General features: G+C 40.2%; 1 protein-coding gene across 1 annotated transcript in view; it reads right to left on the bottom strand.

Moving 5' to 3' along the window:
• Positions 1 to 13,097, bottom strand: part of LOC128982926 (putative phospholipase B-like 1) — an 81,421-nt gene extending 68,324 nt beyond the window's left edge. The window contains exons 1-2 of the mRNA XM_054401999.1: positions 12,888 to 13,097; positions 11,681 to 11,930 (exon numbers count right to left, since the gene is read on the bottom strand). Coding sequence (XP_054257974.1) covers positions 11,681 to 11,930; positions 12,888 to 13,072 — 435 coding nt within the window. The 5' untranslated portion in view covers positions 13,073 to 13,097. The remainder of the gene's footprint in view (positions 1 to 11,680; positions 11,931 to 12,887) is intronic.
• Between the last annotated feature and the right edge of the window lie 1,359 nt (positions 13,098 to 14,456).

Below are 14,456 nucleotides of genomic sequence, written 5' to 3'. Positions count from 1 at the left end.
ATAAGCTAGCACACGGGTTAGTTTCAACCAAGATGAATATTTAGACAATAAGTCCCATTCCGAAGGGGCGACTGTTGCACTAAGTACACTAAGAGGAGTTTCTTTAATTTCGTCCGTGGGAGTGAGTTCAGACGGCGAAAAACATGAGGGGGGCCAGTTGGCCGCAGGGAGCTGTAACCATGGTGGGCCAATCCACCATAAGAGATGGTCAATGAGAGATGAGGCTAGAATTCCTCGTGAGGCACAATCAGCGGGGTTTTCCGTCCCTTTTATGTGCCGCCACTGATAACTGGGAATGATTTCTTGCACTAGGGCTACACGATTAGCCACAAAGGTCTTTAGTCTGTATGGAGGGGTTTGTAGCCAAGTAAGAACTACAGATGAGTCACTCCACAATACAGTGGTATTCGTAGTAAGAGAGTTAAATTGTTTTTCACAATAATGCACTAGTTTTGATAAGAGGTGAGCTGCACACAATTCCAAGCGGGGTAAAGTTACCTTTTTTAACGGGGCAACACGAGTCTTAGACAATATTTGTTTCACAATGACTGTTTTGTCACTAGATTCACACCGGAAATACACTACCGCGGCATAACCGCATTCCGATGCATCACAGAAACCGTGAAGCTCGATATCAGAGGAGTGAGCGAGCGGAAATGCTCGGGGGATCTTAATTTGACCGAGGTGGTCTTTAGTGTTACTAGTGAACACATGCCACTTATGTGCGAGATCAGAAGGGAGAGGGTCGTCCCAATCAAGACCTTGAGTCCATAGTAATTGCATGAAGCATTTTGCTACCATGATTAATGGGGACAAAAATCCGCAGGGGTCATATAGTTTGGCAATAAAGCTGAGCACGGAGCGCTTAGTCAGCTTTTCAGACGGGGGGTTGAAAGCGTAACAGAAACAGTCTTCTTCAGGAGACCAATGGAGACCTAGGATGGAGTACTGGGGAAGCTGAGCGTCTTGCAGGAAACTTGGAGTCTCTAGATGTTCCGAAGGAAATTTTTCTAGAAGAGCAGAGGAGTTGGAGGCCCACTTGCGAAGTTCAAAGCCACCACGATGTAGAAGTTGGATAAGTTGGTCCTGTAGTTCAAGAGCAGCCTCAACGGAGTCAGCACCCGTGATAATGTCGTCCACGTAGGTGTGATGACGTAGAGAGTGAGAAGCCTGAGGGAAGGCATCACCTTCGTCTTCCGCTAACTGCATTAAAGTTTTAATAGCAAGGTAGGGGGAGCTGTTCATGCCGTAGGTGACGGTAGTAAGTTGAAACGTAGAGATTTCCTTTGAAGGGTCGTCACGCCACAGAATCAGTTGAAACTTTTGATCGTCAGGGTGCACTTGTATTTGGCGGTACATTTGCCGAATGTCACATGAAAACACAATTTTATGAGAGCGGAAGTTCAAAATTACGTCACAAATGTCAGTTTGTAATTTACGTCCTGTCAAAAGAATATCGTTTAAGGAGTGACCGGAACTGGTTTTGCTACTGGCGTCAAACACTGTCCTTAAATTGGTCGTGCTAGAGTCCTTCAGTACCCCATGATGAGGTAGGAAGTAGTGTGGGTGTATGTCTTCAACAAAATCTAGTTTTGTCATATGGCCGAGAGTTTGATATTCAGACATGAACGTCTTATACAAGTGTGAAAAATGGGGTTGAGCTTTAAATTTCTGCTCAATAGACAACAAGCGCTTTTCAGCAATGGGCCTAGATTGGCCTAGAATGGAGGGGTCCGTCTTGAACGGAAGTCGCACAACATAACGACCTGATTGATCACGAGAGTGTGATTTTTTATAGTATTCATCACAAAGAAGCTCTTCCTGTGACTTAACCTGGAAGTGAGGGGGTTCCTCCTGTTGCCAGAAACGTTGCAGGGAAGAGTGTAGTGAATTATCACTAACAGAGAGAAGAGAGATCGCAAAACCTGACACGGGTTCCGAGTTAGTTGCACAGGGAGCTTTACCCATCAGAATAAAGCCAAGATGAGTACCTATCACATGAGGCATGTGCGTGCCGAGGGAGTAACTTTCATGAGTCCAGAGGAGGGGTAGCAGAGAACTACCTATAAGCACGTCAATGCCACCAGGCAAGTGAAAAGTAGGATCAGCTAGAACATAGGGCTTGATTTTTGTTAGCACTTCCGGTGATATAGGGGAGCGAGGTAAGTCGACGGAAATCTTATCAAGAATATGGAATTGATGGTCAGTGGCTATTACTCGACCTGAGAGAGTTTCAAGATTCAAGTAAGTTGACCCTTTAGTACAGGAAGCCATTTGAGAAAGACCAGATATTTTGAGTTGAGAAGACTGGCGTTTTATATTCAGGAGATTCGCAGCGCGTTCTGAGAGCAGATCACACATACTGCCAGTATCTAGTAGAGCACGAAACACATGAGAGATACCCTGAGGGGAAGTCAACTTGACCAAGGCGGTGCCGAGTAATACAGTATAATTACCCGAAGTCGTACATGAGTTATTTTGGGCAGAATAATTGCTTACATCCGCGACAGTGGCGTAGATAGAGGCTTGTGAATTAACATCACCAGTCTGAGTGTGAGATGGACCTGAAGTGGTCGGGGAAGTTCTTTGACCTTGAGGTCGAAAAGACATCTGAGAGGTTTGATTATTATCACCAAGGTGTAAGAGAGAGTGGTGTCGCTGTTTACATGTGCGACAAGTGAACTGAGAGCGGCATTCTTTGGAGCTATGTTCACCCAAGCAAGAAAAACAACGATTATGTTTTTTAACAATGGCGTGTCGCTCTCGAGGAGATTTATTTTGAAATACGTCACAAGTGTAAACTTTGTGATCATTTTTGTTACAAACAAAACATTTGTTATAGACAGGACTATTTTTAGTCTGAGAGCTATGAGAGGGGGGAGCATTCGATCTCGAAGTAGCTACCATGGCTAGGCCTACGTCAGACCGGAAATGCACCTTTTTTGGTATGGTTTTGTGAGGTGAAGGTTGAACGCTTCTGTGGGCCGATGACATGTTATGTATGTTAGCATCTTCTGTCTGCGAACATTCTTGGTTAAGAAATTTTATTATTTCACCAATTTCTGGTAATGAATGAGTAACTGGATCTTCGGTTTGACTGGAACGGAACGATTCAAGTTTTTTACTTAGTTCCTGGTCCATTTTACGCAAAAGGAGTGCGGACAATAGGGGGTTGTTGTCACTAACGTCACAATTTAATGCCTTAAGAGCTTGTGTGTGTTCCGTAAACAGGTTTACAAATTGGCGCAAACCTTTGAGTGAAGTTGCCGTAATGTTTGGCAGGTCCAACAATTGGTTAAGATGCAATGATTGCAATCTTCGATTGTTGTGATATCTGTCACGTAACAATTCATAGGCGACTAGATAATTAGGAGCGGTGAGATTTAAACTCCTTATTAAATTGAGAGGCTCTCCATTTAAGACAGAGAGTAAGTACTGGAATTTCATAACAGAGGATAATGAAGCATTACGGTGGATTGCAGTGTCAAAAAGATTGATAAAACTTGTCCACGTTAATGGATCGCCAGAGAATTTTTGTAAGTCCAGTTTAGGTAATCGTACTTGTGAGCTTGGATGAGTTTCTGAAACAGAAAACGATTCACTGAACGCGGAAGGGGTTTTTGGTGGTTCTGAGGGAACCAGGGTTTCAATCGTAGCTTGAATGTGAGAGAACATGTCTTCAATAGCATCTTGATCATTGGAAAGAGTCTTATCATCGATCCCTTCATCTTCCAGAACGAAGGCACGTTGAAGGTTATTTTCAAATTCACTGCGTTTCTTTTTTATTTCCAACGCGTAAGCGGATAATTTCTTAAGTTGTAATGGTGTTAGAGGGTCGATTTGAGTTGATAATTCATCTACTGTAGCCTTAAGTTTTTCAAAACGTGATTTAATCAGCGCCGTAGAACGGGTGTAGATTGCGGACTTAAAATCAGATGCTTTAGGAGGCATTGTGAAGTGTTCACTTGAAAGTATTCACACGAAAATGGAAGTTGTGGGTACACAAAAGGCTTGTAGCTAGGCCTATGAATGGTATTAGCTTAACAATGTAGTAATTAATTGTCCGCTGAATAATATAGAGATAAAATATTATAAATATCTAAAACATATATCCACCTACTTTGTAGCTTAATTGAGGCAAATAGTGAAAAACACTAAGTTATCAACACGTTAAATAGCAATAAAATATTTTTAAATGAGTGTGGCAGGTTTAATTCGATTTTCAAACTATAAATCAACAATTGAGCTTAGTTGAAAGTATTCAAGTACGGTAATAATAATGCACAATAAAACAAGAGATATGATAGAACAAATGAATGAGTCACATGAAAGTTCACCGTTATTTACAAAAATAATAAATGGATCTAAATAAGTTTAATGAGAGTAGGCCTCATTAATGAAACAGTGTAGAATAATCCTTAGTAAACAAGAATTGCAACATAAAGAGTAAGTTATTACCCTAATAAATGAGAAAGGAACATAAAATTATAACCATCAATGAAATATGAATCACAATACAAATACGCTAGCTAACAGTTTTGTTTATATGTACAACACTAGTAATAAGAACCAGTAAAAACGGTTATTTTGAACTCTTTATTAAAATGTTAATTGACAAGATAAAATTACCTTAAATATAATATCGCACGTTTGTCAACCAAAATTACAGAGATGAACTAATTTAACTTTACTTCATTTAAAATCAAAATTCAGAAAGCATAAACAATGTTAAATAACAATGACAAATTATTGTTTATTAAGTATGATATTCAAAAGAGCAATATTGATTCAAAGAATAATAGTAAATACCTAATAATAACCTAATAGTTGGTTATTAATAATATCAATCAACCTTATTACACAATACACCTTAAATGAGAAAATGTAAACAACAACAAACGCTGTACAGTGAGTGACAGTTGAGATATGCGTCTGCTACTAGTGTCTGCCGTCTGCACGCGACTAAATCCCGCAACTAAAACTAAATCCCGTTTTCGGGATAAAAAAGCCAAGTAGGGAAAAATTGTCTACTACTAGAGAGAACAGCAAATTGTACATGATTGTGACCTGCGCAGACGCGCGAGTGGAGAGAGATTGCTAAACCACGCCCACGAACGGAACGAACGCGAGCCGATATTTTACCAATATGGCGAAAATTGAAAATTGCAGATCGCTAAAAATATGGTTGATGATGAAAATTGGCTGAAATTAATTACCACAGGACTTTAGACAATGAATCCGGCTCGAAGGACCAAATGTTGGGGGCGTAATGGGTGAAAATGAAAATAATTAATAACTCGAAGGACCAGAACTAATTAATAGTTCAAGAGAAAAATAATTAAATTAGAGAAAATGGCGAATCTGCAATTTGAAGGGCACTGAGGTCCCGAGATGGAATAAAATGTCTTGTGAGGGGCAAATGAGATTAGTTTTAGAGTCTAATTAAAACACACACAAAACTTTAAGGTTGTACCTTGAGTCCAATTATCCAAAGGTGGAGAGTATGGCAGCGGCGTCGTCTATGGTGGAGCGATGGCGGATGGCGGAGTCCTTAGACCGAGTGCTTCTGTTTTGTAGAATTTTGGAGAACGCAACGCACCCAAGTTCATAATCACAAAGAGCTCACTAATACGCGGAAGTCGCGGTGAAAACGTACGGAAAGTCTAGAAGTAATACACGGACGCGCACACACTGTCTTGAGGTTTGAAGAGTCTGAAAGCACTAGATCACAATTTAAGTAATTTAATCACAAACAAAAGGGGGAAATTAAAATGTATATATAGTTAAATGTACTATAGAGGAGAGAGAGGCCAGATATAATTAATCTATAGCCTAAAAATACGTTTAAGAGAGGTAAAATGGGCAATTAATGTCCCGAGATACGAGAAACGGAATACACCGTGAGTTATGGACGCCGACCGTGGACAGACAGACGCCGATCGCCGGCTTCACACTTTGAAAAATGCAATTGCGGTTTAGAGGGGTCTAGGAATTCGATGGCCAATAGGAAATGCGATTGAAGCAAACACGGCGTCAGGTGATTCATGGGTATGTAGTACAGGAAAATAGGCCTTACTGTGGCGGGAAATTCGAGCAGGCTTAGCAATCTCATTTGAATATTGAAAGCGGGAGTCTATTTACAATAAATTGTTACTGAGACTAAATAATATTACAATAAATGTGGTGATTTATATACACATTAGCATGATTAATTAACCAGGGACTTAATTAACATAATGATTAATTTCTAAATACTCTAAAAATATGAATACCGAACAATAGGTTTTTCCCATTTTTGACCCAAAAAACATAAAATTTAGCAATTTCTTTCCAAACCACTTTGTAGAGCTTAAAAAAAACAAATAATTTAGTATATTGAAGCGTTATTATGCGCCTAATGGTTACAAAAAAAATTGTAAATTTAAAACTCCCATGTTATTCTTATGGAGAATAAGTCAACTGTTGTAGTTTGCTTGTTTATGAACATATTTTGATCAAATTTGGAAAATGTTTTTATTTCTTACAAACTATTAACATAAAAAAAACAGTTTCACCCTCCCTGATGCAGCAAACCTAAGTACTTGTTAAACTAATTCTATTTAAATAGAGAATTAATGTTATATTTTTAAGTAGACATTTCAGTGTAAATCCAATCAGTCAAATGGAAATTCGCTTAGTCTGCAGGTTTGCTGCGGTGGGGGTATTATTGTTTATAACACTTTGATAAAGGTTTATATGTTTTAATATTTAACTTTGGAGAATTTAAACGTTGTTAAGTGCACAGGTGTCCTGCGATTGAGGTTTAATACATTTTGGACTTCAAAATGTAAAATTCAAAAGTAAAATAGTTTTCTGTGCTGCACTCTCTAGAAACACTATGGCACTATTTCAAATCATGACTAATGCTAATACAGAATGTTGTAATTATTCAAACCTACAAAACAGTTGGTGAAAGTAAACATCTGCTTTTAAATTATATTTATTTGTAAACATTGTTGATCAAAAAGTCTGACATTGGCCCACTTAAAACCCTCTAGGACAGAGCCCTTTTGACGGATCTGCACCAAACTTCACTCGAACCATCCTTGAAAGATGCTTAACAATGCCTGAAAGTTTCATTACAATCTGTCGAGCGGTTTCGGAGTCCATAACGTATATACACACACACATACATACTTTTTTTTTCTTTTTTTTTTTTCTTTAGGGTGAGGAGGGAAAATGCTTTTGGTATTGGGTAGTAGACACTCACTAAGAAAGTATTTTACCCTCCGACCTCTGGGCTCCGCCCCAGTGGCTCTGCAGTTTCCCATGTTAACCTTATGAGTACTCATATTTAAATGGAATTAATGAATCTTAACAGCTGTTTCAATTAAACAAGTTGGTATTATTTTCCATGTTTTGCCACAGGAAAAATAATAAGGTGTGTTTTTTATTAAAATATCAATAGCATAGCCTTTTTTTTAAGCTCTTTAAAAAGGTCTGGAGAAAAATGTATAAATTTTGTGTTTTAAGGGTAAAAAATGAGAAAAACCCATTTTTACACCATAATACCCCCCGTTAAACCCCATTCCCATGGTCCGATCATGCTGGTTCGCGAACTCATTCAAGTTTATCCCACCTTACACCTTCAAACCAAATCTTATCAAAATCGGACAAAAATTACTCAAGTTATCGTCCGGACGGACACATACATATATATATATATAAACATTAATAAACGAATTAAAAGATTAAACATTAATAAACTTAGTACCCAAGTAAAATTATTTATTAAAATATTTACTGACTTTGAAAATGGCCTTAGAGCCGAAACTAAAGTCAGTAAATATTTTAATAAATAATTTTACTTAGTAAATTAATAAATTATTTTAATATTAGTAAGATAATAAATAAATACTTTATTGTCTTGACAATATAGATTGTATGGACAGTACAATTATAGGTATGGTATTAAATAAAACTCTTTAAATTATTTGTAAACATTGTAGTTCCAAAAGTCTGATATTGGACCCCTTAAAATACTCTGGGGCGGAGCCCTTTTGACGGATCTGCACCAAACTTCACACAAACCATCCTTGAATAATGCTTAATAATGCCTGAAAGTTTCATTACAATCTGTTGAGCGGTTTTGGAGTCCATAGGGTATATACATATACTTCCTCTTTTATAGATATAGACTAGCTGTACCCGCGGGCTTTGCCCCGCTTAACTTCATAAGTATTCGCATGGCTCAATCACGTCCTGGTTGAAGTTCGTTCGCTATGCTCACTCACCTTCAGGTTGGAAATCGTTCGCTGCGCTCACTTGTTTTCAGGTTAGCTCGTTCGCTACGCTTAATCGCCTCCAGGTTGATGTTCGTTCGCTACGCTCACTCACCTTTTGGTTGCAAATTAGCTGTTGTCAAAAATTTTTAAAAGTCATCCCTTTTATTGTTTATAATACTTTGATAAAGGTTTTTACGTTTTAATATTTAACTTTGGAGAATTTAAACGTTGTTGAGTGCACAGGTGTGCTGCGATTGGGGTTTATACATTTGGACTTATTCAAAAGTAAAATAGTTTTCTGTCCTGCTCTCTGTAGAAGCACTGTTGGACTATTTCAAATTATGACTACTACAGAATGTTGTGATTATTCAAACCTAGAAAACAGTTGGTGAAAGTAAACATTTGCTGTTAAATTATATTTATTTGTAAACATTGTAGATCAAAAAGTCTGACATTGGCCCACTTAAAACCCTCTAGGGCAGAGCCCTTTTGACGGATCTGCACCAAACTTCACTCGAACCATCCTTGAAAGATGCTTAACAATGCCTGAAAGTTTCATTACAATCTGTCGAGCGGTTTCGGAGTCCATAACGTATATACACACACACATACATACTTTTTTTTTCTTTTTTTTTTCTTTAGGGTGAGGAGGGAAAATGCTTTTTTCCCGAGTTTATCACAGACTACTCACTAAAAAACCCCCTCTACTCTGTTGGACACAGACCTGGAATTGTTTGTCACATTACTTCAAGTGAGGCCAACATGTGACCTAAGCCCACAGGGCTCGCACCGTTTCTGGCATTATTTATTTTTTTGACCTACATCGCATCCCGGTCGAGGTCCAAGCTTCTTGGCGCGGAGAACACCCTGGATGTAAAGTGACACACAGGTCCAATTGTCCTCACCCTCCATCATCCTCGGTATGACCGTGTCCACCGACAGCAGTCCTACGAACTGTTGAGTCTCTAGGCGGGGCCTTTCCCAATGCTGGCAGTGGAAAAAAGTGTGTTCCACGTCATCGGGAATGCCTGGGCAGTATATGCAATCGGGTGACACGGCTTTGCCCATCCTGAACAAGTACGACCGGAAAAAGCCGTGACCCGTCAGAAATTGGGTGAGGTAGAAGTTCACCTTTCGCACCGCCGATTAACCCAAGGTTGGACCTGTTGTATCAGTCGCCTGGTCCAGAGCCCCCTTGTCTCCTGTTCCCAGCTCTCCTGCCACAGCTGGAAGGTCCGGGTGCGTTCCTCAATTCTTGCCTGGTCCTCCCCACGGCGCTGATAAATTGCCTTCCTCTCCGCCGCCAAAAGTTTGACGGGGATGACTCCAGCAACCACCAGGACGGCGGGTTCGGACACTGTTCGATAGGCAGATGCTACCCTTAGTGCTGCCTGACGCTGCACTCGGGCGAGCCGCATCCTATATATCTCCTTATTGAGAGCGTCTGCCCAGACTTCCGCACCGCACAGGAGCACGGACTGGACCGCATACATCAACAGCCTTCTGCGGCTGGACCGCGGACCTCCGACATTGGCCATTAACCGACTAAGGGAAGAAACCATTTAGCGGCCTTGTCCGCCGTACGGGTGATCTGGTCTCGCCGGCTGAGCTTGCTGTCCACCATGACCCCAAAGTACTTTGCGGCACGAGTGGTTTGAACTTCAACGTTCCCCACCAACAAAGGCACGATGGTGTCAATCCTCTTTTTAGTCAGAATCACAATCTCAGTTTTGCTCAGAGCGAGCGAAAGACCATGTTCTGCCATCCATGCGTTAATGGTGCGCATGACACGATTTAGTTTCAGCTGGGCAAGCTCAATGCTACGTGCAGCTATTAAAGCCGCAACGTCATCTGCATACCCAACTAGGACAGTTTCCTCAGGCATCTCGGATCTCAAGAGGCTGTCGTAGGCGACGTTCCAGAGGTCCGGGCCCAGTATGGATCCTTGAGCAGCACCAGAAGTTACATCCATCGTCCTGGAGCCTTCTGTAGTGTCGTAAATGATGAGGCGGTACCGGAGGTAGTCCTCTATCATGCGCATGAGGTATGCAGGGACGTGGAAAGTGTTCTCCAGTGCGTCCAGCATATCGCACCACCTCGCGGAATTAAATGTGTTTCGCACATCAAGTGTTACAAGCAGCACAACCCGACAAGAATAGTTGTTAAACTCCTCAGCTCTCATTACGGCTCGCTTTACCTCCTCAATAGCGTCAACCGTTGACCGTCCCTTCCTGAAGCCGTACTGACGAGGGGATAGATTTCCTGCAGCAACCACGGCTGAATTCAGTCGGGAACGGATCAACTTTTCCAAGACTTTCCCAGCAGTGTCCAACATACAGAGAGGTTTGTAAGAGGAGGGTAGTTCTGGGTTTCCTTTTCCCCAGAAGGGCACAAGCCTAGCTGTTTTCCAGCAGAAGGGAAATTTCCCCTCGGCCTTGTACGTGCTCAATAGGATTTGTGGTTTTATTGAAAAGACTTTCTTCAGGGCCTCACCAGGTACCCCATCCGGTCCAGGAGCCTTGTTGTTCTTCAGGGATAGAACGGCCGCCTCCAACTCCTCGAGACTGAACAGCGGTACGTCGTCCACCCTTCCGAAGTCCCGCAATGGGCGCAGTGTGTGAGTCGGGAAAAGGGACTTTACAATCCTCTCCATAGAGGCCCCATCCATAATGGAAGGTGGAGAGCGGGTGCCAAGCTTCTTGGTTACTATCTTGTAGCCCAGGCCCCACGGATCGGAATCGACATCGTCCCTTAATTTCTTCCAGCAACTGCGTTTGCTCCGGTTGATGGCCCGGCGAAGAGACTTCCTAGCCACCTTGTAAGTGTCAGACTTAAGACGTCAATCTTCAGGTTCTCTGGCCCTGGTAGCAAGACGTCTGGCTCTCAATGCTGCCCGTCGCAGTTCTGCGATCTCGGTTGTCCACCAGTACACAGGTCGCTTATCGCACCGGGATCTCCTGCAAGGCATTGACTCATCGCAGGCCGAGACTATCAGCCTCATCAATGATGTAACTGATGTCTCTGCGTGAGCCACGCCAGATGCAGCAGGTACCACTGGCTCTCCCCGTAGTATGACTTCGGTGAATTTGGCCACGTCCAGCTTTTTGGTGTTCCACCGAACGGGCACCTGCCGAGACACGGTAGCTTGTCTATCCTTGATGACTATCCAGGACATAAAAAATTATGTACTGGTGGTCACTGGCCGTATAATCCTCTAGGACTCTCCAGGCTCGTATCCTCGGCAAGAGGGACTCAGATGCAAGCGTGATGTCTGGGATCGTTCCCCTCATTCCGGGACACATACATACATACATAGTTCCTCTTTTATAGATATAGATATATTTAATTTTATCCTCCTGTAAAAAAGCCAAGCAATTGAAAACTTTCATAATTATGAACAATGTTTAACAACTCACATGATGCCAAATAGGATCTGAGTCTCCCCTATCCTTGATTTCCTGTTGAGTCCACTCGAGATGTTGATCCAAAAATGAATAGACTTTTTTGCAAGTTTCCTTGCGTCCCTTGCACCATGATTTTATGTTGTTGAAGTACTGTATGTAGATTGCATCTGCAGTGTAAGCGCCTTCCAGCTCTCCCACACACTGGGCTTGCTCTACGTCAGATAGTTTATATTGATTACTTTGGGCTTCCAGTATGCTCCAACTAGAAAAATGGACACCGAAAACCGATTAGTAGGATACTGGTATTTACTGATTAAATTCATTGGATCCAACTATTTAGTGTATGGTGCATTAAAAAAATATTTTGATCCAACATTAACATGCACTATACCAAAAGAATAGTTTAATGACAAAGTGACTTTGTTTAACAGTCTTTGCTTCTGTAGCATTTCAAAAATAAATTATACACCTCATTCCCTGCAGTTTTCCAATTTGAATAATGGCTTTGTCAGGTACGAGTTGTTATCCCCGAATTCAACGATACATGCTATATCACTGCATAGATACAGAATCAGTAATGGAGCCTAATCTACACAATTTTAATATAGATAAGGAACCAGTCTAGGTAGCTGAGGTTAGAACGCTCACCTTCAAATCTAAAAGGTCACCTGTTCGATTCCAAACAAGATAGTTTTTTGACACAAATAATGCCATCAATGCTTTATAACAGAAGGTCAACGTTAGATAGTAACAAGACCAGGGTTTGTACCAATCCCTTACATTAAGGTTAAAAAACTCCACTGGCATAGATAAACACTAGAAAGGTGACAAATGTCTAATCAGAGGTACAACTCACAAAGAACACATACATATTGTCATTTCTCCTACCAAGCTCTGCCACAAACTTGAGAATGGATCAAGCTATTGATCACACTCATCTCTCCTGGCTACAGTGAACAACCTAACAGTGAACTGCTCAAATAATACCAATGAATCCGACATAGTATTCTTAAATTATACTCCCAAGATTCAGCCAACTTGATTATTACTCATTATATATGATAAACTAAACAATGGAGTTACAAGGATAAAACAAATTCTGAGATGTTTTACATAGCACTGTAAAATTAATATCTGTAAAAAAAGCAAAATGAAAAAAAATGTATTCAAACCATCTAACAAAAAAATACTAAAACCACCAACTATTAATTTTGCATACCCAGTTTCGTTATACGAATCGTATTGAAATAGTGCACACATGATGTCATCATTACTTTCCTTAGTCTCTTTGTAAGCATATCCTTTCAACATACCATCTTCAAAAAAAACCTTTTTAGAAAATTTTCCCTGAACAATCAAAATACAGTGAGAAAGAAAAGGCAGCACTATGATCAGTCTCAACATGGTGACTGGGGTAGAACTAGAAGGTTGTCTTTTGACATTCTGATAATGTTACAATATCAATCATATACTTGACCTATCAATCATAGTTATTGATGGCATTTAATCAAACTTATATCTAGACAAGCGAAGTTAGATTATTGAAACTGCCAATCAGTGTATCTGTCACATGTTGTGATGTAATACCTGAATACCTATTACAACTGAGGGTTTTAACACCCATTTTTCACAAATACCGGGATTCTTTTGATTATTTGTCTACACAAGTTTTAATTTAGTACCGGTATCATCCCTTTAATGTAGCATTTAAATGTGTGTATATACAGGGTTATTACAAATGATGTTCATGTTCAAGTTATCGAAACTGAATACGAACTCAATCTGAAAACGAACACTGTTGTGTGCATCATGTGTTTACTATGAACAGCTGACGACAAATTAGTCGTCTTAAGTAAACAAAATCTTTTCTTCATAAGAAATACATTGGGATTTTGATGGCCTGTGGGGCAAAGCCTGATGACTTTTATTACAGGAATTTGTGAAAGGGGGCGTTTCCACATAAAATACTTAATTTTGACACATCATTTGTAAAAATCCGTCCATTATTAACGGAGGAGTAGTATTTCGTAGAAATCGACTTCACGTATTTTATATAAGGATTTGCTATACAAAGAAATGAAACGGTTACACCTTATGAAAAACTCAAAAAGTTTCGTCACAGATACACATACTACTAAATGTTCGATATGGGAACCCCTTTGTGATACGACAGATGTTAATCCTGCAGTCAAGCTCTTGCCATACTTTGATTAGAGTGTGTCTTGATTGATTGTTTCGATAGCTTTGGTAATCTGGTGTTGGATCTGGGTGGTGTGTACACCTCAACAATGTAAAGAACTACAGGATTGTGCTCTCACCCTCTCAGTAGCACTGCAGGCGCTGTTTTTGGGCTAGCTCCACCCACTGGTATTATCCGACGCAGCCCATACACTCACCATTATAAAACGCATCCTTTTAAGTTGGTGCTCTGTTGAAATAGGCTATATGAATATAAAATATTGCTAATGCATGCCAAACTCTTTTTACTATTCTAAACTTTATGCCTCTTTCTTTTCTTGCAGAAAATAACACATTTGAACTCTTTGAAACCCGACTACATTTGTCCAGTTTTTACCACAGATCTATGTTTGACGTTAACGTGATAGGCCTACATTTTACTTTCGCTTTTTTGTGATCTATTTTGTAAGATACATCATCATTACACATTGAAAAAATGTATCAAGTTTCCGTAAAACATAGGTCTGCGGCAAAAACTTAGCAAAATTATTCTGTTCATTCAGAATGTTTATGTAATTTTTGTTTTGTTTAATAAAATATGTTTTAAGCT

The sequence above is a fragment of the Macrosteles quadrilineatus genome, unplaced genomic scaffold (genome assembly GCF_028750875.1).
Source record: "Macrosteles quadrilineatus isolate MER2022 unplaced genomic scaffold, UCM_ALF_1.0 Scaffold_1__1_contigs__length_201487025, whole genome shotgun sequence".
Taxonomy (NCBI): Eukaryota; Metazoa; Arthropoda; class Insecta; order Hemiptera; family Cicadellidae; genus Macrosteles; species Macrosteles quadrilineatus.
Note: the sequence above shows the minus strand (reverse complement) of the source record. Positions and strands in the feature narration are given on the sequence as shown.